Genomic DNA, 26,653 nt, shown 5'->3' with positions numbered 1-26,653 from the left:
TGGTTCCTCCGTCTTGGCGTAGCTTCACGAGAGTCCTCGAGAGAAGAGGAAGTGGAGGGAATGCATAAAGCAGGCCGGTTGTCCACCGGAGAGAGAATGCATCCCTCGGCCGAGAGTGCTGGCTCCGAATGAGAGAGCAGTAGTTGTCCACTTTGTGGTTCTGAGGGGACGCAAAGAGGTCTATGTGGGGATAACCCCAATTGCGAAATAGAGAGGTCGCTACCAAAGGATTGAGAGACCACTCGTGTGGTTGGAAGACACGGCTCAGCTGGTCTGCCAATACATTGTCTACTCCCGGCAGGTAGGTGGCCCTGAGGTACATGGAGTGGGAGAGGGCTTCTGACCAAATTTGCATTGACTCCTGACACAGAAGGAAAGAGCCTGTGCCTCCCTGCTTGTTTATGTACCACATGGCCACCTGGTTGTCCGTCTGGATCAAGATTGAATGGTGAGAGAGGCAATCTTGGAAAGTCCGGAGAGCATAGCGGATTGCTCGGAGTTCCAGGAAATTTATCTGGTGTTTGGATTCCTGTCGTGACCAGAATCCTTGAGTTTGCAACTCGTGCACATGGGCTCCCCAACCGATGTTGGAAGCATCGGTAGTAAGGATGACCTGAGGATCTGGAGGGAGGAAGGGTAAACCCTGTAGGAGGTTGAGAGGATTCATCCACCAGGCAAGAGACAGACGAAGTGCGTTGGAGACGCGTATTATTGAGGACAGAGGCTGAAGAGCTTGGATCCACTGAAGCCTTAGGGTCCACTGTGTGATTCTCATGGCTAAACGGGCCGTGGGGATCACATAAACTGAGGAGGCCATGTGACCCAGAACAACAAGGAAGTTGCGAGCTGTAGCTGTTTGTTGGGACTGCAGCTGGCGAGCTAGGGACACTAGGGCTTGGACTTGCTGATGAGGAAGGAAGGCTTTTGTCTGTAAGGTGTCCAAGTCTGCCCCAATGAAGGATAAGGTTTGAGATGGGACTAAGTAGGATTTCTCGTAATTTACCAGAAATCCTAGAGAAAGCAACGTACGAATTGTGAGGGTCAGGGAGGACCGAGCTAGTTGCTGGGTTGGGGCCCTGATCAACCAATCGTCTAAGTAGGGGTAGACGTGGACTCCTTCTTTCCTTAGAAATGCTGCAACCACTACGAGGCACTTGGTGAAAACTCGTGGTGCGGATGCTAGGCCGAAAGGTAACACCCGATATTGGTAGTGATTGCGGCCTACTAGAAAACGCAGGTATTTGCGATGAGATGGTGCTATCGCAATGTGGGTATATGCGTCTTTTAGGTCTAGAGAGCATAACCAGTCCCCCCTTTGTAGCAGAGGGAGAAGCGAGCCCAGGGTTACCATCTTGAACTTCTCTTTGTGAAGGTATTTGTTGAGGACCCTGAGGTCTAGGATGGGACGAAGTCCCCCTGACTTCTTCGGGATCAGGAAGTACCTGGAATAGAACCCTAGGCCTCGTTGCAAGGGAGGAACGGGTTCTATAGCATTGGATTGTAGGAGAAGTGATGCTTCCTGCTCTAAAAGAAGAGAATGATCGGTAAGACTGCACGCCTGCAGGGGCGGGGAGTCTGGAGGGAAAGTTCGAAAGTTGAGATGATAACCCTGTTCGATGATTGCCGTCACCCACTGATCTGTGGTGACCGTATGCCACTGTGCTAGAAAGTGGCATAGCCGACCTCCCACAGGGATGTCTGGAAGAGGGGTCTGGTACATGCTCTCTAAGGGAAAGTCAAAAACCTGCAGCAGGGCCAGGAGGTGGAGCTGCTGCAGGCTTTTGTTTACGAGCCTGGCGAGGCTGAGTCTTATGATATGACTTGGTAGGCCGAGGCTTGGTAGATGGGGGATAATATCTCCTTGGCCTAAAGAAAGACTTTTTAGAGTCCTTCCTAGACGGTTGTTTGGAAGGCAAATCAGGAGGGATAGATGAGAGTTGCTTTAAAGTCTCATGATGATCCTTCAATTCAGCAACAAGTTGCTGTATTTGCTCACCAAATAGATTATCCCCTAAGCAAGGTAAATCTGAAAGCCGATCTTGAACTTCTGGGCGAAGGTCAGAAGATTTCAGCCAGGCCCAACGTCTAGCAGAAATAGCTGTAGCAGAAATTCGAGTAGAAGCATCGAAGATGTCATATGCGGTTCGAACTTCATGCTTTCCAGCTTCAAAACCTTTATTTAAAAGGGATTGAATCTGGGGTTGGAACTGTTCTGGCAAGGCATCAGCAAATTCCTGCATTTGCTTTAAAATGACTCTATTATATTGAGTCATATAAAGTTGATAAGAAGCTATCCTGGAAATCAGCATAGCTCCATGGTAAACCTTCCTACCTACGCTATCAAGGAATTTATTGTCCTTAGTAGGAGGTATGGAGGAATGAGGCTTTAGTCGTTTAGCTTTTTTCTGAGCTGACTCGACGACCACCGAATGATGATCTAATTGAGGTTTTTGAAAACCTGGGGATGATTGTACCAGGTAAGTAGAATCAGCTTTTTTATTTACTGGGGACACCGAGCCAGGAGATTCCCAATTCTTTTTAAGAAGGTCTTGAAAAACCTGATGAATGGGAATAGAGGTGATGACTTTTGGGGCATCCAAAAATTGGAGTAATTCCATCATTTGGTGCCTATCATCTTGTTCAGATTGAAGTTGAAAAGGAACCAATTCTGACATTTCCTTCACAAAATTAATGAAAGAGAGGTCCTCAGGAGGAGAACGCTTTCTGCTCCCTGTAGGAGAGGGAGGTGAAGGTAAATCATCGGTGTCAGTAGAGGTATCATCACCCCAAGTATCATAGGGATCTGGATGATGACCTGAAGGCGCTCTAGGGTGTGGAACTCCGGAGGGCCCAGGTAGGGGATCCAAAATATCGGGAGAAGCCACCGGAGGCATCGAGAATATCCTCGATGGAATCGGTGCCGATGTCGGTGCTGATGGGGGCACCGATGGAACCGGTGCCGGTCTCGAGGAAATCGATGTCGGCATCGGAAATCTCGGTGGAGCTGAAGTGCGTATCGCCCCTGATGAGTAGATCGGTGGCGAGGGACGACTGGTCACCGATGGAACTTTTCCCGAAGGGGGAATAGGATACGGTGTTTCTCCACCAGATGAAAAACCTGTCGGTGACAGCGGTCTAACCGGTGTCAGTGGCACAGGTATAGGTATTGCCGGTGGAAGAGCTGTCATGAGTGCTTCCATCCGGTGTAACAACGGAGCCAATGCAGCAGCAATTGGCTCGGTGGTCGGTTCCGCCCTCGGTGCCGGTGCCGGAGGAGGTTGGAACCGTAGCATCGCCTTATCGATGGCCTACTGGACCAACCGGTCCAGTTCTGCCCGGAGACCAGGGGTAACAAGACCTGGCTCGACGGGAGATGGAGGCGGAGGCTGAGCCGGAGGGACCACCGTCACCGGTGGGATCACGGCTCCCACACCCCGAAGGGGTGAGGGTTTCCTCGATGCCTGCGAAACAGGAGTGGACGGTGCCGCTTCTGATCGAGGCTTTTTAGGCGGTGGCTCGGCCGGTACGGAGGTCGATGACGTCGATTCCTCGACGGGCCGAGACTTATGACGTCGATGGCGATGTTTCTCCTTCCTATCTCCTCGATGATCAGGGGAAGGGACAGGAGTCGATGGCCGAGAAGACGTCGGAGGCGGACGGTCACCGGAAGGCTGCCGATGGTGTGAAGATTTCGACGGTGCCGGTTCCGATGACGTCGATGCAATCGATGGCGTTGGGGTGTGAACATGGAAGAGGAGCCCCATCTTCTCCATTCTGGCTTTACGACCTTTTGGTGTCATAAGGGCACATTTGGTGCAAGTCAGAACATCATGCTCACTCCCTAGGCACAAAACACAGACTCTATGGGGGTCTGTGATTGACATTGTACGAGTACAGTCGGGACATCGACGAAACCCAGACGCCATGGCGGACAGCCAAAAAATTTAGTCGCGGGACTGTCGACTGCAAGTAGGCCTCAAGGGCCAAAGTCGAAAGTCTATAAAACTGCGGCAAAAACTTACCGGAGTTCCGCGGACGAAAAAATTTGTCGAAGGGAGACCCCTGAGGGGCAAATTTTCTTTAGAATAAAGAATTCCAAATTCCTGTCAGGAACGTGGTAAGAGCTCTTTCACCGCGTGGCTACTGCTGCGCGGAAAAAAGAAGACTGAAGGGAGACCCCTGCTGGCTGCAGGGACAGTGCCTTGCTGGGCATGCCCAGTAGGGGCCAGTCAAAGTTCTGCTAAACTTTGACAGAAGTTTTCCGTGGTGGGCTCCATCCTCGATGTCACCCATTTGTGAGGACAACCATCCTGCTTGTCCTGTGAGAAGATTATTATATATACTTTTATGAGCTGGGTTGAAGATGGTTATTTTTGCTTTTATTAAATGGTGATCAGACTGAGGCAATATAGTGTGAGAAGTATTGATTAGACAGTTAGTGGTTTTGGCGAATATTAGGTCTAGAATATGTCCCGCTTTATGAGTAGTTTTGAAACAAATCGGGGCCATCCCAAAGCTTCTACTGTCCCTAAAAACATTTCACAGGCTACAGTTAGTGTTTTATCTACATGGAGGTTAAAGTCTCCTACAATTAAGGTAGAATCTGGTGATGGATTTACCTTAGTGAATAATTCAATCAGTGGTGAGCAATCTTTTTTTTAGTATACCTGGGAGACAATAGACCAGTCTTATGTTTAATTGAGATTTTAGAATTGCCACCTCATCGAGAGGGTTAATCTCTACTTTGTAAGATATAATAAACTAATTATTAATAGGCCCCCACCTTTTCATTTAGGTTTAAGAAAGTGAAATACATCATAGGAGGATGTGAAATTTGGTTTAAGAGCACATTATCTTTGTCATTCAGATGTTTTAGAGATGCAAAATATGGTAGGATTTAAATCCTCTAGCAGCTCATTAATCAGAGGGATTTTGTTTTTTTGACAGAGACTGAACATTTAATAGGAGCAGGGTAAACATTAAGCAGGAAGAGACAGTGGAAGAATTGTTACATATTGTAGAAAGGATCAAATTTGTGTTACTTCTTTGCTTCTTTCTTTAGACGTTCCTTAGATCTCCATACAGACTCGGTCCTAGCATAGGCTCAATGAGGCACATCTGATCCTTGGTTGTTGCACTGGGTGTAATGGAATGAGCACTTTGGCTCTGCATGAAGGAGGCGCACAAAGGGGCAAGCTCCTTTGTTGTGCTCGTTTGTGCGCGCCAAGGGTATGCGCCTTTGGCATTGCCACAGCAGTGATGGTCATTGGTGGGTGGGCCTAGCTGTCCTGGTGCCGGTGTCTCCCTCCTCGCTCCAGGCAGGGGTGGACATCTTCTGCGCCGTGGCCGCCAGTAAAGGCGGCCAGTTCAGGGCTCTCAGTGAGCCAACCGCCCCATTTCTTTCAGTTTCGCCGCCATGGTGATGGTCATTGGTGGGTGGGAAGTGGCCTGCATGTCATGCGTTAAGCAAATATGTAATAAATCTAAAAATCTGCTTAATATCCCATTTTCAGATTCCTCCCTTGATATTATTATAATATGGACAAGTGTCACAATCCTTGAAATGTAGTTTGTTTAATACTAGATCCATGCATTCTAAAGATGTCCAAAAGTCAAAACTTATCAGGACTTATGAATTACAGCTGCGCTTACTGAAATTTGGTTAAAAGAGGGTGATATTTGTGCCGGAGCCAAGCATATCCCCCTCCTCAGAATTTACATTCATTTATGAATGCAGTAGATATTGAATAGCAGGAGTAGCTTTAAATTTAATCATAATTCTATCAAACTAAAAGAATATGCATTTGAAAAAGCCCAACTGAAGCGCTTTTAGTTCAATTGGATCTAGCAGATGAAGCTAATCTACTAAATTTATTACTGCCCAAGGAACTGTTGCAATCAATACTAGGCCCTGCAGCAGCTGTAATAGAGCGGAAGCCTCCCTTGAAGCTCTGCTCATTTCTCTTGCTTTTCCCACAGTTTCATAGGCTTCTGCTTCTCTTCAGTCCACCCCCGCCTCCCAGTAGCAGCTGAAGATTCCTCACTGATTTCTGCTGACAGCGCCCCCCCCCCCCCCTTATATTGGGGCCATGGCAAAAAAAGAACTCTCCCCCACCCATCCTGCATCAGGCCTTTCTGCCCACTTTGTCCCACACCAGCTGGTAGCCCTGCCTTGATCACTCCTGACCACCAATGTAAGTACTTTTTAAAAATATATTAAGAGGCTACATAAGACGAGAGTGAATGGGAATGTGCAGGGGAGCACGTGTGCGTATTTGTCAGTGGGTACGACGAAGCATGTGTGTGTGTTTGTGTGCAATCCACCTCTGAAGAAGGGCATTGAATTATTTTGTGCCAGTTCAACAACATTGCTGCAGAGGTAAGAAACGTTTTTAATCAATAAGCAATTGATTAATACATTAAATAATCAAATATTAATTTGCTATTATGTAATTACTTTAAATTTCTCATTTCTTATAGTTATAATATAAAGTTTTTATTTCTTTAATATTTAGCCCTGTTATAGCAGACCTCAACTTAAAAAACCCTGATTGAGTAATAAAGGAAGTGGTTGAAGCTTTCAAGATGCATGGACTGAGAAGTAGGGCGTTATTGACAGATATGGCAAATCATTGTGCCTATTGTGCAATGAAACAGTAGTAAGCAGAACGTGGAATGTAAAGACATTTTGAATAAATCAGTGGCTTTTGGAAAAAAGTGAGGAGGCAAGAAAGACATTTCTCAGCAGTTACGCCACAAAGGGTGTCAAATAACTTCCTTAAATTCTTAAGAGGCGCTATTAATCTATCAGCAGCAAGTTTCAGCATTGTTCATTCCATAGCTCGACATGGAAAAGCCCTCAGTGAAGGAGAATTTATTAAAGAAACCCTTCTGAAATGTGCACCATTTTTGTTTCAAAATACACAAAATAAAGACTAAATTATTAAGTGTATTTCTGAGTGATGACAAAGACAGAGTGATGACAATGACCTCAGATGTACTACAAAAATTAAAAGGAGAAAAAATTGTATAGATTTGTCTTAACAAAACTACTGATGTCCCCTCATCGGCTCGGTTGGCTTTCATTGCTAGATTTTCCAATGGTCAGACGATGAGCGAAGAGCTGGTCTAGATACAGTGCCAATAAATACATCAGGGAACAAAATATGCAACATTGTTCTAAAAATGCTCCGTGACCTAAGCATTGATATGTCTAAATCTGTGTCTGTGATGACAGAGCACCCAATATGGTAGAAAAGAAAGTTGGATTTGTGAAACCGTTTAAGGAAGCCATTGAACATCCAATTGTGCTGTTTCATTGCATTATCCATTAGGAGGTTTTGTGTGCCAAAGCAGGATTCACAGAATTACATGATGTCATGGCAGCTGTAAAATAGTGAATTTAATTGCTGCTCAACCCCTTCACAAGCAAGAATTTTCTGTAGTATTGGAGGAAGTTGAATCAACCTACAGCAGACTGCTAACGCACAACAATCAGGCCGATACAGTAAGGACGCGTAAGAAAGAGTGCGGCAGTGCCGGGCACACCCGCGTTTGCCGCACGCACAGTTTAGATCACATACCGCTCGATACAGTATTTAAATGACACGCAAATACAAGCCGCGTCCAAAGCGTGTCCATGAAGCACAATCCATTTTACTGTATAGAGCGCTATACAGCGCCTAAACAGTATCTTGGGGGCACTGGTACCTGTCATTTCAAATGTCATTTGAAATGACAGGTACCAGGAAGTGAATGGTTCACCTGTGCGCGCAGCTCCGATTTTCCGCCTCCTTCGGACGGGCAAGAGACGAAATTTCACAGGCAAACTTTCCCCCAGCCCCTGCTTACCTGCCCTGGCCACGCAAGCCCCCAGCAGCAGAAGGGCGTCCATGGGTGCCGATCTCCTGTGCGGGCGCGCTGACAGCTTCGGAGCAGCCCCAGTCCTCTCTCCCCTCCTCCCGAGGCGCGCACCGCGGCTCCCCTGCCTCCCGGGGGGCAGCCGGCGGCGAGAGCAGCTTCAGCAGCCCGGGGCGGATCGGGCGCTCCCCATAAGAGGCGCGGCTTCCAGCAGCCCCCGCTGGCAAAGGTGCATGAATGCCCGCCTGAACATGCATGAGCGCACGCCGTGACCTCGGACGTCCAGCCGGGTGCTCAGGTCACGGCGTGCACTCATGCACCTTCGCCAGCGGGGGGGGTTGCTGGAAGCCGCGCCTCGCATGGGGAGCGCCCGATCCGCCCCAGGCTGCTGAAGCCGCTCTCGCCGCCGGCTGCCCCCGGGAGGCAGGGGAGCCATGGTGCGCACCTCGGGAGGAGGGGAGAGAGGACTGGGGCTGCGCCGGAGCAGTTCTTGTTTCTGCTGGCGACGTATCTGTCATTCAAAAGAAAATTCACATGCAGTAAATTTGTTACAATTTATTCACTATTTGCTTTAACATGTCGAGTCATTTTCTCTCTTTTGTTCCTGGCTGACAGCTTAATAGCATCATTTCAGCTTTAAGTACTGCTGCCACTTTAGTAATTATTTCTCCTTTGCAGTGAGCTTTAACACTGTTCATTTTTTAATTCCGTCTCTCTCTGCTAAGTTCACCACACTAATGCCAGGGTAAGGGTAGGCGGTAAATTAGCAGGTTAAAGACGCGGCAAAACAGCGGGTTAGAAAGGCGATAATCGGGCCGCACGTTACTGTATAGGAGGGAATAGCTAATCCGATCGTTTACATATCATATACATGCTGCGGGCGGAAAGGGATACGAGTTGGTTTCAGGAAGCAGTAAGGAATGGTAAAAACGGATAGTGAATTGCGGGTTAGACTTACGCGGTCAAATTGTGGGTACAAAGCGGGTTAGAAACAGGGTGGCCGCGCTTTACTGTATCGGCCTGAATGTGAGGTAACTGAGTCGAGGACAAGACCTCGAAAGATCTGTGGAGTGCTATGAAGAAATTAAGTTATGTTGAGAATAAAAATTTGGAACAGTTTTCTTAGCTCAATGATTTAACATGGGTCAGCCCACTGATTTTTCTTTTTTTTTTTTACAGACACCAGGACATTCATATGAACTGAGAACATAGTTACAAGGTTTTGGCAAAAGTATTGACGTTATATTAGGATACATAAAGCCTTTGAATCTAAAACTTCAAATTATCAATCAAGATGTGGGGACTAAAACTTGTAAGTATTTTCCTTGGCTAAAAAAATATCTTGAGAAGATCAGCTCAGATGTGCAAAATTAAATGGAGCCCTTACATATAAAGTACCATCAAGTTTTAAACTCAATAATTGATTAGTTTGATGGAAGATTTAATCAATTCAGAAGTTTAGAAAATACAATTAAAATAATTAAGTATCTAGATGTAGTAGTCTATAGTACTATGAAAGTAAATGATTTCCAATGGCTACAAAATGAAGGATAAGAGTTGGAGTTAAGAGCTCCAGGCCAGCATATGGACCCAAGTGTTTGTCGACTCGAGGTCTCAACTTGAGGATGTAGAAAGAAAATCGCCTGCAGAATGAAGAGTGCCACTACGAAAAAGAAAATCTGAATGCGTGGAACTGAATACCGGAAACTTTTAGCACCCTTAAATGCTGAGCAATAACCTTATTCACAATTTTCTCCTTACTCTTGCGAGACCTTATTCTCTGCTTTAAATAACATTAAACAGAAAAAAGGAACTGACTGACAAATGAAGTTAGTTCTGCTTGCTTGGGCTTGAAGAGTACAAAGTACCTACCTTCAATTTCAGACTTATCTAAAAACTCAGCAACAAAAAAGTCATTGTTAATCAAATCAAATGCAATGTTTTCTTTCTTTTTTTTCAGTTCAATTCAAAAACTAATATTAAATGTAGGAAAATCTTTTGTGCACTATTTTAAATCCAATTATCAGTCACATTTTCTCTATTGTGAGTCAGATTTTTTTTTTTTTTTTTACTTTTCTTACTGTTTAATAATGAATCTTTTTTTTTTTTTCATTTTTGTAATTATTTGACTTTTTTATATAATACATAGCACCAGACATGATGGGGACTGTATTTTTTTTTATAAATAATTTAATATTTAAAGAATTATGCCTGGGGGGGGGGGCACACACTAGCAGAGTCAAGTTAAGCATTTTCTGATTTTTTACATGCAGAGCCTAAAAGGTTGCCATCACCGACCTAGGTGTTTATATAGGCAGTACGTTGTTAAACTTTATTCTAACATTCACAGCTATGCGAATGCATCATAGGCCAAACAGACTAGATGCAGTGCATATTTACCTTCTCTAGTCAAAGGAAAGTGCATCTTCCCCTTTGTCCTGAAGAAACTGAATGAAAGTCTATAGTTCTCCCTAGAGGGTATGCAAGTAGCTCACTATGTACAGTAGATTTAGTACACAAGAAAAAAAAAAGCACTATGTTCTGAAAAATGCACTTCTCAATAATGTCCAGTGTTAGGCACATGATCTAGTGCAGGGATGGCCAACTCTGGTCCTCAAAAGTCATAAACAGGTCTGGTTTTCAAGCTGTCCACAATGAATTTGCTCGAGATATATTTGAATACAATGGAGGCAGTGCATACAAATGTATCTCATGCATATTCATTCTGGACAGCTTGAAAACCAGACTTGTTTGTGGCTGACTACCAGAATTGGCTACCCCTGGTCTAGTGGCATATGCATCTCTCTCAGGCTTCTTAGACCTTTGGCGAGCTGATTTTATCACCACTTTCCGATGTGGAAGCAGATAATAACCAAAACTGGATGCTGCTTACATGGTATATGTTGTGACTGATTTCTACGTTAACAGAAAGCACCACTTGTAGTTTTCACATATTCTAGGTGAGGAGAGGATGGCAGGTATTACCAGAGACTTCTTGAATGCATCCAGGTACTTCAGGAGGCAAAGTCAAGGAGCCCTATCTTTTCTAGAGACTTCCAAACCAAATGGCACCACCTCTTGCATCCTCTGAACAAAATGGGTAAAGGAAATGCTCCTTGGCTGGTTATGGATGCGGCTCTGAATCAGGTCCGTCAAGCAGTCCTCTTCAACATTGCTTGAGACACAAATTCAGTGCTCAAAAACTGACCAGACTCCAAATCCTCAATGGGTTGAGGAGTCTGACAATGGGCCAGCTCATGTACTATAGGTTGTAGATAGCACAAGCTTAATAATAAACCTATCCAGAATTGATATGATCATTAGTGCAAATAATTGTGCTGAGAAAGCAAACTCCAGCCTCTTTATAGTTGAAGCCAGTATGGAAGACTAAACTGATGTCAACGAACAGGCTCAGAATCTATGGCAAAGACACAGGAAACAAGTCACTCAATGTGATCTTTGGCATCAATGTACCCAAATCAAGTTGAAGAAATGCCACCATAATCCTTTTTTTCTATCCTCGACCTGAATGCTTCTAAGAACAAGACAGGAGTAGGTCTGGCAAGGGACACACTGAGGAGATATAGCTTGGTTTGATGGATGGCCTATGGAAAATTGGATAGTTCTTCATGCATAGCTGCTTTGAAAGCCAGGACATCTCCATAACATCCAAACTGAGTTGTGCACTGGTGAGCTTTCCAAGATGGCCGCCTGACTGGTAGCAGCGTAAAGAGCTCCCGGAATTGCTTCTCAAAAAATTTCTAAATGCCTCATACGAAGCGAAAAGCCCGGGTGAGGGTCGGGGAGATCACCTCCACTCCCCTGGAACTAACGCAACCAACAATCGGAAGCTTTTTTGCTGCAATACCTCCTCTCTCGCCAGGTGAGAAGGTCGCTGGAGAAACAGCTCTGGAGCGGGAGCATGCTTCTCCGACCGAATTATCTTTAACCCCCGGTTCACCAAATAGACCAGCGCCTCCAGGCCATGACGAGGAGGGGAGCGGCCAGAGCAAGGAACGCGCACTGGCAGACAGCTGGGAGGAGGCCGGAGCCATGGAGCAAGCTCAATTGGAAGAAGGGCTGAATATTCAAGGACACAAGGTAAAGCCAGTGCCCGGAACTGTGGAAGGTTTGGGGCCAGACTAACGTCGGGAGTAAATCTTTGGAGCCTGGAACTAGCGCTGGGGAAGCAGCAGGTCAGGGCAAAGCACAGAGTCCGGCTTACAAACTCACTTTAAAGAAGATTCCTGAACCTGAAATATCACTTAATACTATTTGGAAAGCTCTCCAATCCCTGGAGAAAGTAATAGTAGGATTAACAAATGAGGTTAAAGAAGTAAAACAACAAGTTAAAGAAAATGCACTGGAATTATCTATGCAGAAAAGGGCAATTGAAAAAGTGGAAGAAAGAGTGACTGAATTGGAGAAATCTAATGCTTTGATAATCCGAAAAGACATGGAAGTTGATAACAGACTCGAGAAAATTGAAAACATGTTAAGAGTCCACAATTTAAGATTCATTAACTTTCCTATTTTAAAAAATATTTCTCCTATTGATCTGTTTAGACTGTATGTCTCGCAGGTATTGAAAATTCCTGATGAGATTAAGCCAATGATATCAAAGGCATACTATTTAAATACAGCCGAAAATAGACAGCAAGAAAATAATGAAGAGCAGAATATTCAAGATCTAACCTCTCTGTTAAATTCATCTCAAGATATGTTGGTAACATATCGTAGACCTCTACTGGTCACATTCACATTTCTTATGGATAAGAATAATATCTTCAAGCATTTCTTTAGAAACTCTCAAACACTTTTTTTTTGGCCAGAAAGTGTGGTGTTACCAAGATTTAACAAAGCAAACACAGTTGAGAAGAAAATCTTTCCTAGAACTGAGAGGGGAGATAGTACAGAAAGGAATATCGTTTAAGTTACAATTTCCCTGCAAATGTTGCTTGATACATCAGGGAAAAAGATTTATTTTCTTTGAACCAAGTCAATTGAGGTTGTTTCTGGACTCATATGTTAGCCCTGGTTAACCTGTTGATTAAAGGTGTAAATGGAAATTGTGGGAGGTAACTTTCAGTCGTGCCTGAATTTCTGATGTCTCTTTTTTCTGTTATCTGCTGCCGCTCTATTATGAAGCTCACTCCCTTTTCTTATATTTTTCTACAAGCAGAGAAATACTGTCTAGATATACTTGTATAATTGTATAATTCAATCTGTATTGTAGACTATTCTATTACAAGTTGAAGCTTGTTAAATTATATAAAATGCATAAATAAATTTAAAAAAAACCCAAAAAAACAAACTGAGTTGTGCACCAACATACAAAGCCTCTGCTTGGTATTAACTGACTGACTCACGAGTTTTGTCAAGTTCTTTTGAGGACTCACTGGGGATAGCAGGATTTGCCCCTGCTTCAGGGCCCATTTATAGACTGAGGTCTTGAAAGGAAAAAAAAAAAGCTCAGAAAAGCACAAGTGGCAATAAAAATTCGAAGGTAAGTATGGCAGTCCAAAATAGCTCCAAGAGTAGTCTAACATATATCCTGCTCCTCAGAAAAGTAAGAAACGGAGTAGCAGCAGATGTGGCTGCACATGAGAAACTCCTGCGGTGTGCATCAAAGATTTCCTACACCAGCACATGATTTATCTCTGCAGTTCATTGCATTCATCAGAAAAGCAAATGTTGCTTACACCTGTAACAGGTGTTCTCACAGGACAGCAGGATGTTAGTCCTCACATATGGGTGACATCACAGGATGGAGCCCAATCACGGAACACTTTTGTCAAAGTTTCCAGAACTTTGACTGGCCCCTACTGGGCATGCCCAGCATGGCACTAACCCTGCAGCCAGCAGGGTCCCCCCCTTCAGTCTTATTTGAAAGCTACAGGCAGTGCCGAAAAATAAAACAAAACGTTATGAACCCAACACTGCGGGGCGGCGGGCGGGTTTCATGAGGACTAACATCCTGCTGTCCTGTGAGAACGCCTGTTACAGGGTAAGCAATATTTGCTTTCTCACAGGACAAGCAGGATGGTAGTCCTCACATATGGGTGAGTACCGAGCTGAGGATGTCCGAACATGCACCAAATGTACCCAATGGCGTGCAACAGGCACAACAACTGGGGTGGAATTTGGTAGAGGGCATCCTGAACCCCATCGGGCAGGCGGAAGGCAAGCTGAGGATGTCCGAACATGCAAATGTGCCTGTTGCACGCCGTTGGATACAACAACTGGGGTGGAATTTGGTAGAGGGCATCCTGAACCCCATCGGGCAGGAAACAGGTTACGCAGTCTGTCCTGCGTAACCCTGTTTCCAACATGGTACGTCATGTTGGAAACAGGTTACGCAGGACAGACTGGCCGAAGATGGAATCTTGTCTTCCGGCTTTGTCCAAGCAATAGTGGGCTGCGAAAGTGTGGAGAGAACTCCAGGTGACAGCCCTGCAGATGTCAGGAAGCGGCACCGATCATAGGTGTGCTACTGAAGTCGCTATGGCCCTCACAGAGTGTGCTTTAATACGGTCTTGAAAAGGAATGCCTGCTTGCTGATAGCAAAAGGATATGCAGTCCGCCAACCAGGAGGAGAGAGAGAGCCGGCTTACCTACAGGGTGCCCTAATTTGTTGGGATGGAAAGAGACGAATAACTGAGTGCTCTTCCTGTGGACAACTGTACGGTCTAGGTAGAACGCTAGAGCCCGTTTACAGTCAAGGTTATGCAGAGCCTGTTCCCCTAGATTGGAATGGGGCCTGGGAAAGAAGATAGGTAGTATGATGGATTGATTAACGTGAAACTCCGAAACTACCTTAGGTAAGAACTTAAGGTGAGTGCGGAGTACCGCCTAGTTCTGCAGGAGTTTAGTGTAAGGCGGATAGGGAACTAGGGCCTGTAACTCACTAACTGCTACTGCCATCGGGGAAGGCCTGCGCGATCGGCGCCGAGCCCCGCCGGGGGAAGGTAAGCAAATAATCACTCCCCACCAGGCAGTCTCTGCGCTGTCAGCGCGGCTTCACTCGCAGCAGGAAAGAGTAAAAAACAGCTGTAGAAATTTAAAATCTGCGCCGAGAACGCCGCGAGCGGAAGCCCCGCCCGCCCTCCAATAGGAGCCAGCCCAGAGGGGATTTAAAAACTCTTCAGCCAGGCGCCGCACGCCGAGCGTCGAAGGAGCGCGACAAAGGGGCCTGCCCCTTTGTCTCGCCCCTTCGGCTCAGCCCCGAGGGAGCCCCGAGTCAACCATACGGTCCTCAGTATCGGTCAAATATCTCAATGCTTTTTCAGCTGCCTACCGGTTCAGCACCCTCAGTCTAACAGCGCCACCATCAACTGTTTGAAGCCTCAGAGCTCTATCATCTTAATACAGCCTTTTTAACCTTATATCACATCTACCAGCAACAGAAACGATCAAACCACATTTAGACAGCTGTGCCTAAAATTCGTATACCATACCTGCGCAAACCACGCTAGATTCACACCAAGAGCCCGTGGAACGACCAGAGTTGTCAGCAGATCCTAGCAATTCCTACAGAGGAACTTCCCTTGATCTTACAAAAGGGACAATTTTTGACTGCACTCGCCCACCATTCTTCTGACTGGATTTTGCCCAGTTTCACACAGCATTATTCTAATTTCCAACACTCCCAGAAGCCAGCTTCTCCAACTAACATTATGCATTCCTACAATATCCCAATCATTCAATACCAAAGGAGAATCTCCATAAACAACCCCACCCATAGCATACAAAAAAGAATTATTCCAATCATGACTTCTCCACTGAACCAACTACTAGGCCTCACACTACTTTCAGTCACCCTTTTCAACGCACAATCCCTAACCAAAAAAACACACATACTCAACGACTATCTCCAGGACACAAAACCAGATATCTGCGCTATTACAGAAACCTGGCTAAAAAACACTGATATTGCTCTCATCAATCAACTTCCTACCCATTTATATGACATCTTCACCTTCCACAGACACAAAAAAAGAGAAGGCGGCCTTCTTCTAGCTACCAAGAAAGAACTCAAACTATCCGCACATACCATCAAGGCTGAATCTAAATTAGAATTAGGCCTAGTTAAGTCAAAACAACTACAAATTCTACTAGTCTACGCCCCTCCCGGAGTTCTAGAAACAGACCCCTCGCCACTCATAGAATCCATCGTGAAACATATCAACTTAGACCTCCCAACCATGATCTTAGGTGACTTCAATCTTCACACTGACATTATACATCGCTCCTCAAAAACTGCGAAGCGCTCCTCACCACCCTCAGTGCAATGGGATTCACGCAGATCATTAATAGTCCTACGCATAAAGCAGGACACACTCTTGATCTAATTTTCATCAATTCTAATTTCTCCTGCACATCAGTTCCTTCTTGCACACCAATCCCCTGGTCAGACCATTTCTTGATAGAATCCTCCTTCTCCATAGATAAACAGACACACACCTCTCCTCAACTTTCTACCATTCAATTCAGGAAATCATGCCCATCCGAAATACTTAGTGATCAGCTCTCCAAGGAACTCATGAACCTAGATCTTTCCAATCCTGACTCAGCCCTATCCTCCTGGCACAAGATCACGGAAACAGTTGCTAACAAATGGTGCCCAATAGTCTCCAAAACAATCAATCCTACAAAAAAAGGTAATCAACCTTGGTTTACCCCCTAAACTAAAACAGATGAAACAGGAGCTACGTCACAAGGAAAATATATGGCGAAAAACCCCTAACACAACTACCCTGTCTTCGTACAAAGGCTTTCTACATCACTACAGGACCACTATTCTACTAACTAAAAGGGAATTCTACGCCAACAAAATTCATCATCTCCAATTCGATGCCCAGGCCCTGTTTGCATACGTTACTCAAATCACGAAATCAACCCCCCCGTCTATCCCAGACGAACTAGCTCTATCTAAGGCGAATGAACTCGCTTCATTCTTTCAACAGAAGATCCTGAACACGCTCGCCCTTCTACCATCAAATACTCTACCTCTCACCTCAGACAAGAATCCTCAATCACCCAAAGGAGCTAAATTCGACAGCTTCGAATCAATCTCATCCAAAGAGATTGAATCCCTACTAAAAAGATAGAAACCATCTAGCCATCCAGCAGATAACATCCCTTCGAAACTCTTACTTCTCATTCCAAACACGATATCAGGACATCTGACAAGCATCATTAATTGCCTCTTAACCCAAGGGATTTACCCTGACAGGCTAAAAACCGCATCACTCAAACCCCTCCTCAAGAAACATAACCTAGACCCTAACGAACCAGCCAATTTCAGACCCATCTCCAATCTCCCATTTTTAGCCAAACTAACGGAGAAGTTGGTAAACACCCAGCTTTCGGAGTACCTAGAAGATCACAATATCCTACACCCTTCACAATATGGCTTCCGCAAGGCGCGCAGTACGGAAACTCTCCTTATTTCACTTACAGATCATATTATAATGGGTCTAGACAAAGGCTACTCCTTTTTATTGGTTCTGCTAGACATCTCGGCGGCATTTGACACCGTCAACCACTCCATCCTTCTGGATCGCCTAACAGATATTGGTATCTCCGGATCAGCCCACAGCTGGTTCAAATCCTTCCTTTGCAACAGATCATTCAAAGTTAAAATCAATAATAAAGAATCACCTTTAACAAAATCCACCCTTGGCGTGCCACAAGGATCATCCCTATCTCCAACCCTTTTCAATATTTACCTCCTTCCCCTATGCCAATTGCTAACCGACCTTAATTTAATCCATTATCTGTACGCCGACGACGTGCAGATTCTAATCCCCATTACAGAATCTATTTCAAAAGCGCTCACCCATTGGAATAACTGCCTTATATCTATCACCAACCTCCTAAACAGACTAAACTTGGTCCTTAATGCTTCGAAGACGGAGCTCCTCCTCATTTCTTCAAACGAAGATAATATTCACCTATCATCCTTACACAACACACGCATCACCCATAAGCATGTGAGGGATCTAGGGGTACTGCTGGATAATAGACTAAACCTAAAGAAAATGGTCAACACCACATCCAAAGACTGCTTTTCTAGACTCCAGGTTCTGAAACGACTCAAACCACTTCTTTTTTTCCAAGACTTTAGGACAGTCCTCCAAGCACTACTATTTGCCAAGATAGACTACTGCAGTGCCCTTCTCCTCGGCCTCCCCAAATCGACCACCAAACCACTGCAGATGATACAAAATGCGGCAGCGAGATTACTAACCAACACCAGCCGCGGAGATCACATTTCACCTATCCTTAGAAAACTACATTGGTTACCAGTAAATTTTAGATTCCTCTACAAATCACTCACCCTAATACACAAATCGATCCATCATCAACTCCAACTCGACCTGGAAATCCCCTTCAAATTACACTCTTCCAACAGACCAATTAGAGATATTCACAAAGGCACGTTGAATTTCCCCCTACCAAAGCCTCACGCCTTTCCTCAACCAAAGACCGAGCTTTTTCAATAGCAGGACCAGCTATATGGAACAACATTCCTTCAAGCCTCCGATTAGAACCTTGTTTGATAACGTTCAGAAAAAACCTCAAGACGTGGCTTTTTCACCAAGCATTCGATGACCCTCCGGACAATCACTAGTCTTATATCTCTCCTGGACATAGAGGATAGAGGTCCACTATCCTTTTGAATGAAAGACAATCACAGGATAAAGCAAATTCCTTTTGTATTATGCTATAATTCCTCCTGCCTTTCTTTTTTCCAGCTTTAAGCTTCCCAAGTTTTTTATTCCTTGTTAAATGTAACTTTGCCTTATTCACCTCTCTTGTTAATTACTGTTTTTATTTATTGCTTCTGTTAAACCCTTGTTCTTTGTAAACCGATCCGATATGGTTATCACTATGAAGGTCGGTATAAAAAAGTGTTAAATAAATAAATAAATAAATAACCCTGCAAGCTGAAGTGATAGCCAAAAGGAAAATCATTTTCTATGTGAGATATTTTAGGTCACAGGAGTGAAGAGGCTCGAATGGAGTTTTCATGAGCCGACCGAGAACCAGATTAAGGTCCCAAGAAGGGGCCGGAGGACGTAAAGGTGGCTTGATATGGATCAAGCCCTTTAAAAAGTGTGTTACGAGGGGTTGTACTGATATAGGGACATCCGACACCTTTATGGAAGGCAGCTACTGCACTGACATGCATTCTGATGGAAGAGGTCTTTAGACCTGACTGACAAATGCCAGAGATAGTCCAAAAACCTTGGGATTGGACAGGAAAAGGGATCAAGGGACTGCGAAGAGCACCATGATGTGTACCTTTTCCATTTACAGGAATAAGATTTTCTTTTGGAAGGCTTCCATGAAGCAATCAGGTCATGAGAAACAGAATCTGAAGGGTTAAGTGGTTGAAGGATTAACCTTTCAACATCCATGCTGTCAGGGACAAAGCCTGAAGATTGGGATGGCGTAGACAACCGTCGTTCTGAGTGATCGGAAGCGGGTCCGTTCCCAAGGGAATGTGCCTGCGGATGGAGAGATCCTGGAGTATAGGAAACCACACTTGGCGTGGCCAGTGAGGTGCTATCAGGATAATGGTTCCTTTGTCCTGACGTAGCCTCACGAAAGTCCTCAAAAGAGGAGGAAGTGGAGGAAATGCATAGCGCAGACCGGTTGCCCACGAGAGGGAGAATGCATTTCTGGGCAGAGAGCGGTCGCTCCGAATGAGGGAGCAGAAATTGTTGACTTTGTGGTTCTGAGGGGACGCAAAGAGGTCTGTCTGGCGATAACTCCATTGTCGGAAGACTGAGGTCGCTACCGAGGGGTTGAGAGACCACTTGTGCGGTTGGAAGACACGACTCAGTTTGTCTGTCAAAACATTGTCCACTCCCGGCAAGTAGGTGGCCCTGAGGTACATCAAGTGGGAGAGCGCTTCCGCCCAAATCTGCGCAGTTTCCTGACACAGAAGGAAGGAGCCTGTGCCTCCCTGCTTTAGGATGTACCACATGGCCACCTGGTCGTCCGTCTGAATCAGGATGACGTGATTTGATAGGCATTCCTGAAAGGCCCTGAGAGCATATCGCATTGCTCGAAGTTCTAGGAAGTTTATTTGATGTTTGGCTTCCCCAGGAGACCAAGACCCTTGTGTCTGTAGATTGTCCACGTGGGCTCCCCACCCGAGGTTGGAAGTGTCGGTGGTGAGAATGAGTTGAGGATCTGGCACTTGAAAGGGCAGACCCTGGAGGAGATTGTTCTGATCTTTCCACCAGGCGAGAGAGACGGAGAGTTGGTGATGTAGACAATGGTCAACAGAGGCTGAACAGCTTGAATCCATTGTGATCTCAGAGTCCAATGCATGAGCCTCATGGCCAGGTGGGCCATTGGTGTGACATGGACTGAAGACGTCATGTGTCCTAGAAGGACGAGGAATTGGCGAGCTGTTGCTGTATGCTGAGACTGCAACTGGTGAGCGAGAGACACTAGGGTTAGCGCTCGTTGTTGAGGTAGAAAGGCTTTTGCCTGCAAGGTGTCCAAGTCTGCCCCAATAAACGACAAGGTTTGAGATGGGACTAAATAGGATTTTTCGTAATTGACGAGGAATCCTAGAGAAATTGGAGTGTGTAGAGTCAAATCGAGGGACGACCGAGCGGCTTGCTGGGTTGGAGCCCTGATTAACCAGTCGTCCAGATAGGGGTAGACGTGAACACCTTCTTTCCTGAGAAAAGCTGCGACAACTACGAGACATTTGGTAAAGACTCGTGGTGCCGATGCTAGGCCGATCGGAAGCACTCAGTATGGATAGTGCTTTGGGCCTACTAAAAACCTGAGGTATTTGCGATGAGCTGGAGGTATCACAATGTGTGTGTATGCGTCCTGAAGGTCTAGAGAGCAGAGCCAGTCTCCTCTTTGTAGAAGAGGTAGAAGCGAGCCCAAGGTTACCATCTTGAACTTTTCCCGCTGAAGATACTTGTTGAGAGCACGTAGGTCCAGAATTGGACGAACTCCTCCAGATTTTTTGGGGATCAGAAAGTACCGGGAATAGAACCCTAGGCCTTGCTGCGAGAGTGGGATGGGTTGCTCTTAACTGGAGAAGAAGGGAAACCTCCTGCTCCAGAAGGACAGAGTGGTCTGGATACTCCCCACACTTTCAGAGGTGGTGAGTCCGGTGGAAGAGCAAGAAAGTTTAGGTGGTGATTGCTAGCACCCATTTGTCGGTAGTGATTGCCACATGCCGTGAAAGTGGCACAATCGACCTCCCACTGGTATGCTTGGCAGAGGAATCAGGCTGATGCTCTCCAAGTGAAAGTCAAAAACCTGAAGCAAGCCCCGGCTGGGGAGCTGCTTGCGGCTTTTGCTTCGGGCCTGGCGAGGCTGAGGTTTTTGATAAGGCCTCGTAGTTCAGGACCTTGTTGGTGGAGGATAGTACTTCCTTGGACGGAAGAATGACTTCTTAGAGTCCTTCCTAAAGGGCTGTCTTGAGGGGAAGTCAGAAGGTATCAATGAGAGCTGTTTAAGGGTCTCATGATGGTCCTTTAATTCAGCCACTATTTGCTGGATCTGTTCACCGAACAGATTGTCTCCTACACATGGTAGGTCAGATTGCCTGTCTTGTACTTCTGGGCGAAGGTCAGAAGATTTGAGCCAGGCCCAGCTTCTTGCTGAAATGGCAGCTGCAGACACTCTAGTAGAGGTGTCGAAGATATTGTAAGCTATTCTTATCTCATGCTTTCCTGCCTCAAACCCCTTGTTGACAAGGATTTGAAGCTGTTCTTGGAATTGGTCAGGCAGGGTTTCAGAGAAGTCCTGTATCTGTGTGAAAATGACCCTGTTGTATTGGGTCATATACAACTGGTAAGCAGCAATTCTGGAGATAAGCATGGCCCCTTGGAACACTCGTCGACCAATATTGTCTAAGAACTTGTGTTCCTTAACAGGAGGGGGTAGAAGAGTGAGGCGTTGTCCTTTTTGCTTTCTTCTGAGATGATTCTACCACAACTGAGTGGTGGTCGAGCTGAGATTTTTGAAAGCCAGGGGCTGACTGTACTAAATAGGTAGTGTCAGCCTTTCTGTGTACTGGAGCAATGGATCCAGGGTTCTCCCAGTTCTTTTTAAGGCGGTCAAGAAGAACTTGATGAATGGGAATAGAAGTAATCTCTTTAGGGGCATCCAGGAATTGGAGGAGCTCCATCATCTGGTGCCTATCATCCTGCTCCGTCTGAAGCTGAAAAGGGACCAATTCAGACATTTCCTTCACAAAATTAATGAAAGAAAGGGCCTCTGGAGGAGAACGCTTTCTACTTTCAGTAGGAGAAGGAGGTGAAGGTAAGTCATCGGTGTCTGTGGAAGTATCATCATCCCAGGTGTCATAAGGATCAGCAGACTGACCTATAGGACAAGAAGGGGGTTGGCTACCCGAAGGCCCTGGCTGAGGCTCCGAGAAACTCGAAGGAATCACCGGGGGGCACCGTGGACGTCATGGAGGGCATCGGTGCCGGCATTGAAGGCATCGATGGCGCCGATGTGCGTATCGCCCCCGATGAATGAATCGGTGGCGCGGGACAACATGCATCGATGGCTGAGGCAATACCCCCAAAGGAGGAATGCGAAACGGTGTTTCTCCTCCCGAAGAAGCTGTCAACGGGGAGCGCAAGGGAGCCATCGGAGACCCGGGAATCACTGGTGGAAGGGCAGTCATGAGCGCCTCCATCCAGGATAGCAGCGGTGCCAGCACTGCTACAATCGGGTCGGTGACCGGTTCCACTCTCGGTGCCGGAGGAACCTGGAGCCGTTGCATCGCCTTGTCGATGGCCTCCTGGACCAGCCGGTCCAGTTCTTCCCGGAGACCTGGAGCAAGCAACCTCGGCTCCGTGACTGAAGAGGGAGGCGGAGGCACAGTTAGAGGGACCACCTTTACAGGCGGAATCGCGACTCCCAAACCCCGATCGGGTGAGGGTGGCCTCGATGTCCCGGTCGCAGGTATGGTTGGTGCCATCTCTGGACGGGGCTTCTTCGTTGGTGGCTCAGACGGTGGCGAGGTCGATGATTTCGCTCCCTCGACGGTCCGAGACTTACGATGCCGATGGTGATGTTTCTCCCTACGATCCCCTCTATCTTGAGGGGAGTAACGGGAGTCAATGGCCGTGAAGACGTCAATGGCGGACCGTCACCGGACAATGGTCGATGCTGGTGCGACAGACTGTGCCAGTTCCGATGACGTCGATGCGATGGACGGCGTCGGGGTGTGAGCACGGTAGAGGAGTCCCATCTTCTCCATTCTGGCTTTGCGACCTTTTGGCGTCATGAGGGCACATTTGGTGCAAGTCAGGACATCATGCTCACGGCCTAAGCACATTACACAGACTGCATGAGGATCTGTGATAGAGATGGTGCGAGTACAGTCCGGGCACCGACGAAACTCCGTGAGGAAAATTCCTGTCAGGAATCTCTTCAGAGCTCTTAAACCGCGAGGCTACTGCTGCGCGGAAAAAAGAAGACTGAAGGGGGACCCCTGCTGGCTGCAGGGTTAGTGCCACGCTGGGCATGCCCAGTAGAGGCCAGTCAAAGTTCTGGAAACTTTGACAGAAGTGTTCCGTGATTGGGCTCCATCCTGTGATGTCACCCATATGTGAGGACTACCATCCTGCTTGTCCTGTGAGAAAAAGTGGTACTTTTTAAATTGTTTATTTATTTTTTTTAAATCAGGATTATTTGGTAACATGACTAGAAAAAGTGAATGGAATTGAAAGATAGAAGAAACAGAACTGCCAAGATGAAAAAAGCATTAATCTAAGAGCAAACTTCACTGGAAAAATAAATTCTGTTTGGTAACAAATAAATGAGAACCAGGAATAAGTCCAAAAAACACATGGAATAGACAAGTTGGTAGGTTGAAGAAAACACTATTGATTTTAAAAATGAAATCTAAAAAACGGTCCTTCAAAGTTTAAACTTATTTTTGATCTGGCCAGGAAAAGTCACCAAACAGTAGAATTTCTAAACCCATATACTTACCATCAAACCAGGAGCCATGTAATGCCTTAAAAGCCTTTCCAGCATATTCTGATGATAAACATTTAACATACACACAGCCCTGCAACAAGAAGGTATTAGTTTAGTACAAAAAAAAGGTCAAAGCTCCTTACATTCTATGGCAAAGTGAGAATAATGCCTGAGAATACTATGGTCAGAATTTCTATACTGTGCAATAATATACAATGAGAAAAACATTCATACTGTCATTTAAATTGTGTACATAAAATATTACAAATTTGATTTATCATCATTACAGCTATTTCACTATTTGTATATAGCAATGTCATGCCTGGACCCCCCCCCCCCCCAACCCTTCAAATTTAATTAACTACAACTCCCCACCCTCCTGACCACCCCCCCGACTTACAAAAAAAAGTCCATGGTGGTCCAGTGGGGGTCCCAGGAGTGATCTCCTGCTCTCGGGCCTTCGGCTGCCAGTAATCAAAATGGCTCCAGTGGCCCTTTGCTCTATGTGACAGGGGCTACCGGTACCATTGGTCAGCCCCGTCACATGGTAGGAGCAATGGACGGCCAACGCCATCTTAAAAAATGGCGTGGGCCACCTATTGCTCCTACCATGTGACAGGGGCAGACAATGGCATCGGTAGCCCCTGTCGCTAGTAAGGGCAAAGGGCCACCAGCGCCATTTTGATTACTGGCAGCCGAATGCCTGAGGGGGAGATCGCTCCCGGGACCCCCGCTGGACCACCAGAGACTTTTGGCAAGTCTTGGGGGGGGGTTGTAAATTTTTTTTTTATATTCGTTCCATAAGACGCATAGACATTTTCCCTCAACTTTTGGGGAAAAAAGTGCGTCTTATGGAGCGAAAAATACAGTAAATGCAAACTCCCAAGAAGAAAATATTATTTTGATCTGTCAAAATTCATTCAAACATACATTAAAGAACTTTTATTGAATCTGTATATTAAACAATGCTTATCTCAAATTCTACTAGTCTTATCTATTTCTTTTTAGGAATTTAATTGCATCAATGTTTACCAAATGTTAAAGAAGTATCACCACACAATCCAATGGGTAAGGAACATGTCGCGAACATAAACTTTGTAGCATCTGGGAAAGCAAATGTTGCTTACCTGATGTAACAGGTGTTCTCACAGGACAGCAGGATGTTAGTCCTCACAAATGGGTGACATCGAGGATGGAGCCTTGTACGGAAAACTTTTCTGTCAAAGTTTCAACAAGCTTTGACTGACACTGGCACACTGGGTGCACTGAGCATGCCCAGCCTGCAATTATCCCTGTGAGCCACAGGTGTCTCCCTCAGTCTCGTCTTATAGCTAAAAAGCGCAAGCGAAACTAAAATAAAAGTATACAGACCCAACTCCGCGGGGTGGCGGGCGGGTTTCGTGAGGACTAACATCCTGCTGTCCTGTGAGAACACCTGTTACATCAGGTAAGCAACATTTGCTTTCTCACAGGACAAGCAGGATGGTAGTCCTCACAAATGGGTGAGTACCGAGCTGAGGATGCCCGGGAATGCACCAGATACACCGCAGATGCGCAAAGGCGTAACGACTGAGGTGGAAATGGGAACGGAGGGCATCCGCAACACCATAATGGGTTCGTGGAAGGATGTTGGGTAGTGAATTGAAAAAAGTAAGAGTAGGCGGACTGGCCAAACATGGAGCATGCCGGCTAGTCAAATGTAAGCAATAATAGGCTGCGAAGGTATGGAGAGGACTCCAGGCTGCAACCTGATAAAAAAGTACAAGCAGCAGTAACCAAAGGGAAGCTGTTAAGGCTAAGACGGACACAACAGTATGTGGATACCCACAGTGTTGTAGTGAAATGTCTGCTTGTTGGTAGGAAAGGAAATATAGACCACTTAATCAGAAGGATTAGGTCTGTGTGGCCACTGGAAGTAGCAGCTTGACCCTTGCATGAAGGAAAGAGTCAAGTGGAATTCACATGGAATGCAGTGCAATGTAGATAGAATGTAAGCGCAGCATTACTGTCCAGGAATGTGGAAAACCCAGTCTCTCCCTAGGGCGAGAGAGAGAGGTTAGGAAAAATTAATAGAGTATTTCCTGAGGAAAGGAGATACAACATCTACCTGAAAAGGATAGAAAGTTGAATGCGTAGAACTACTCAGTGGCAGAGGAACGGAGTCAGGTGAGTATGGAAAGAGTGCATAACTCACGGACCCTGCTGGCAGGAATGACATTAAGAGGGAAAGAAGTTCCCTTGCCAAACTGTGGAAGAGAGGAATGGAAAGGCTCAAACGTAGAATGTATGAGACTTATAAGGAGAATATATATGTTCATTCCGTGATTAGAGAAATAGAGGCGGCTTGATCAGTGGATAATCCATGGTAAGCCGACTCAGAGAGGATTACCGAAAACGGGAACCCAACTCCCAAACGATACACCTCCTAAGAGAAAGGTGTATCTATGTGGAGGATGTCTGGAGAACAGAATCCGAGGGAGTAAGAAAAAATGGTGGAAAAGTAAAAGGGGTAATACCTTTTTTTTTTTTTTTTTTAGCGTCAGGAGGTAAAGCCTGCCATATTAAACGGCAAGATTTATATTTAGAAGGTTTTGTGACGCTACCAGAACCTAAGAACATCAGTAAGTCTATGATTTGGGACTGACTGGTGAGGGAATAAAAGGTTACTGATATGATGGATTGAGAAGTATGGGAAGCATACTGATCTCAGTCAGGGAGTGGGGAAAAGAATACTGAACCCCATCCCAGTTCAACATTAGAAGAATGCTGGCTACGAGAGGCAGCAGAAGAGATATATTGAAGA

At 45.7% G+C, this 26,653-nt stretch overlaps 1 protein-coding gene across 1 annotated transcript in view; it reads right to left on the bottom strand.

The window, feature by feature from the left end:
• The window catches only part of LEMD3 (LEM domain containing 3), a 334,102-nt gene that overhangs the window by 27,321 nt on the left and 280,128 nt on the right, over positions 1–26,653 (bottom strand). Inside the window, exon 12 of the mRNA XM_029615649.1 lies at positions 23,863–23,941. Within this exon, the coding sequence (XP_029471509.1) occupies positions 23,863–23,941 (79 nt within the window). The remainder of the gene's footprint in view (positions 1–23,862; positions 23,942–26,653) is intronic.

This window comes from Rhinatrema bivittatum, chromosome 9, assembly GCF_901001135.1.
Source record: "Rhinatrema bivittatum chromosome 9, aRhiBiv1.1, whole genome shotgun sequence".
NCBI classification, from domain to species: Eukaryota; Metazoa; Chordata; class Amphibia; order Gymnophiona; family Rhinatrematidae; genus Rhinatrema; species Rhinatrema bivittatum.
The sequence above is the reverse complement of the archived record's forward strand: the minus strand, read 5'-3'. Positions and strand labels throughout refer to the sequence as shown.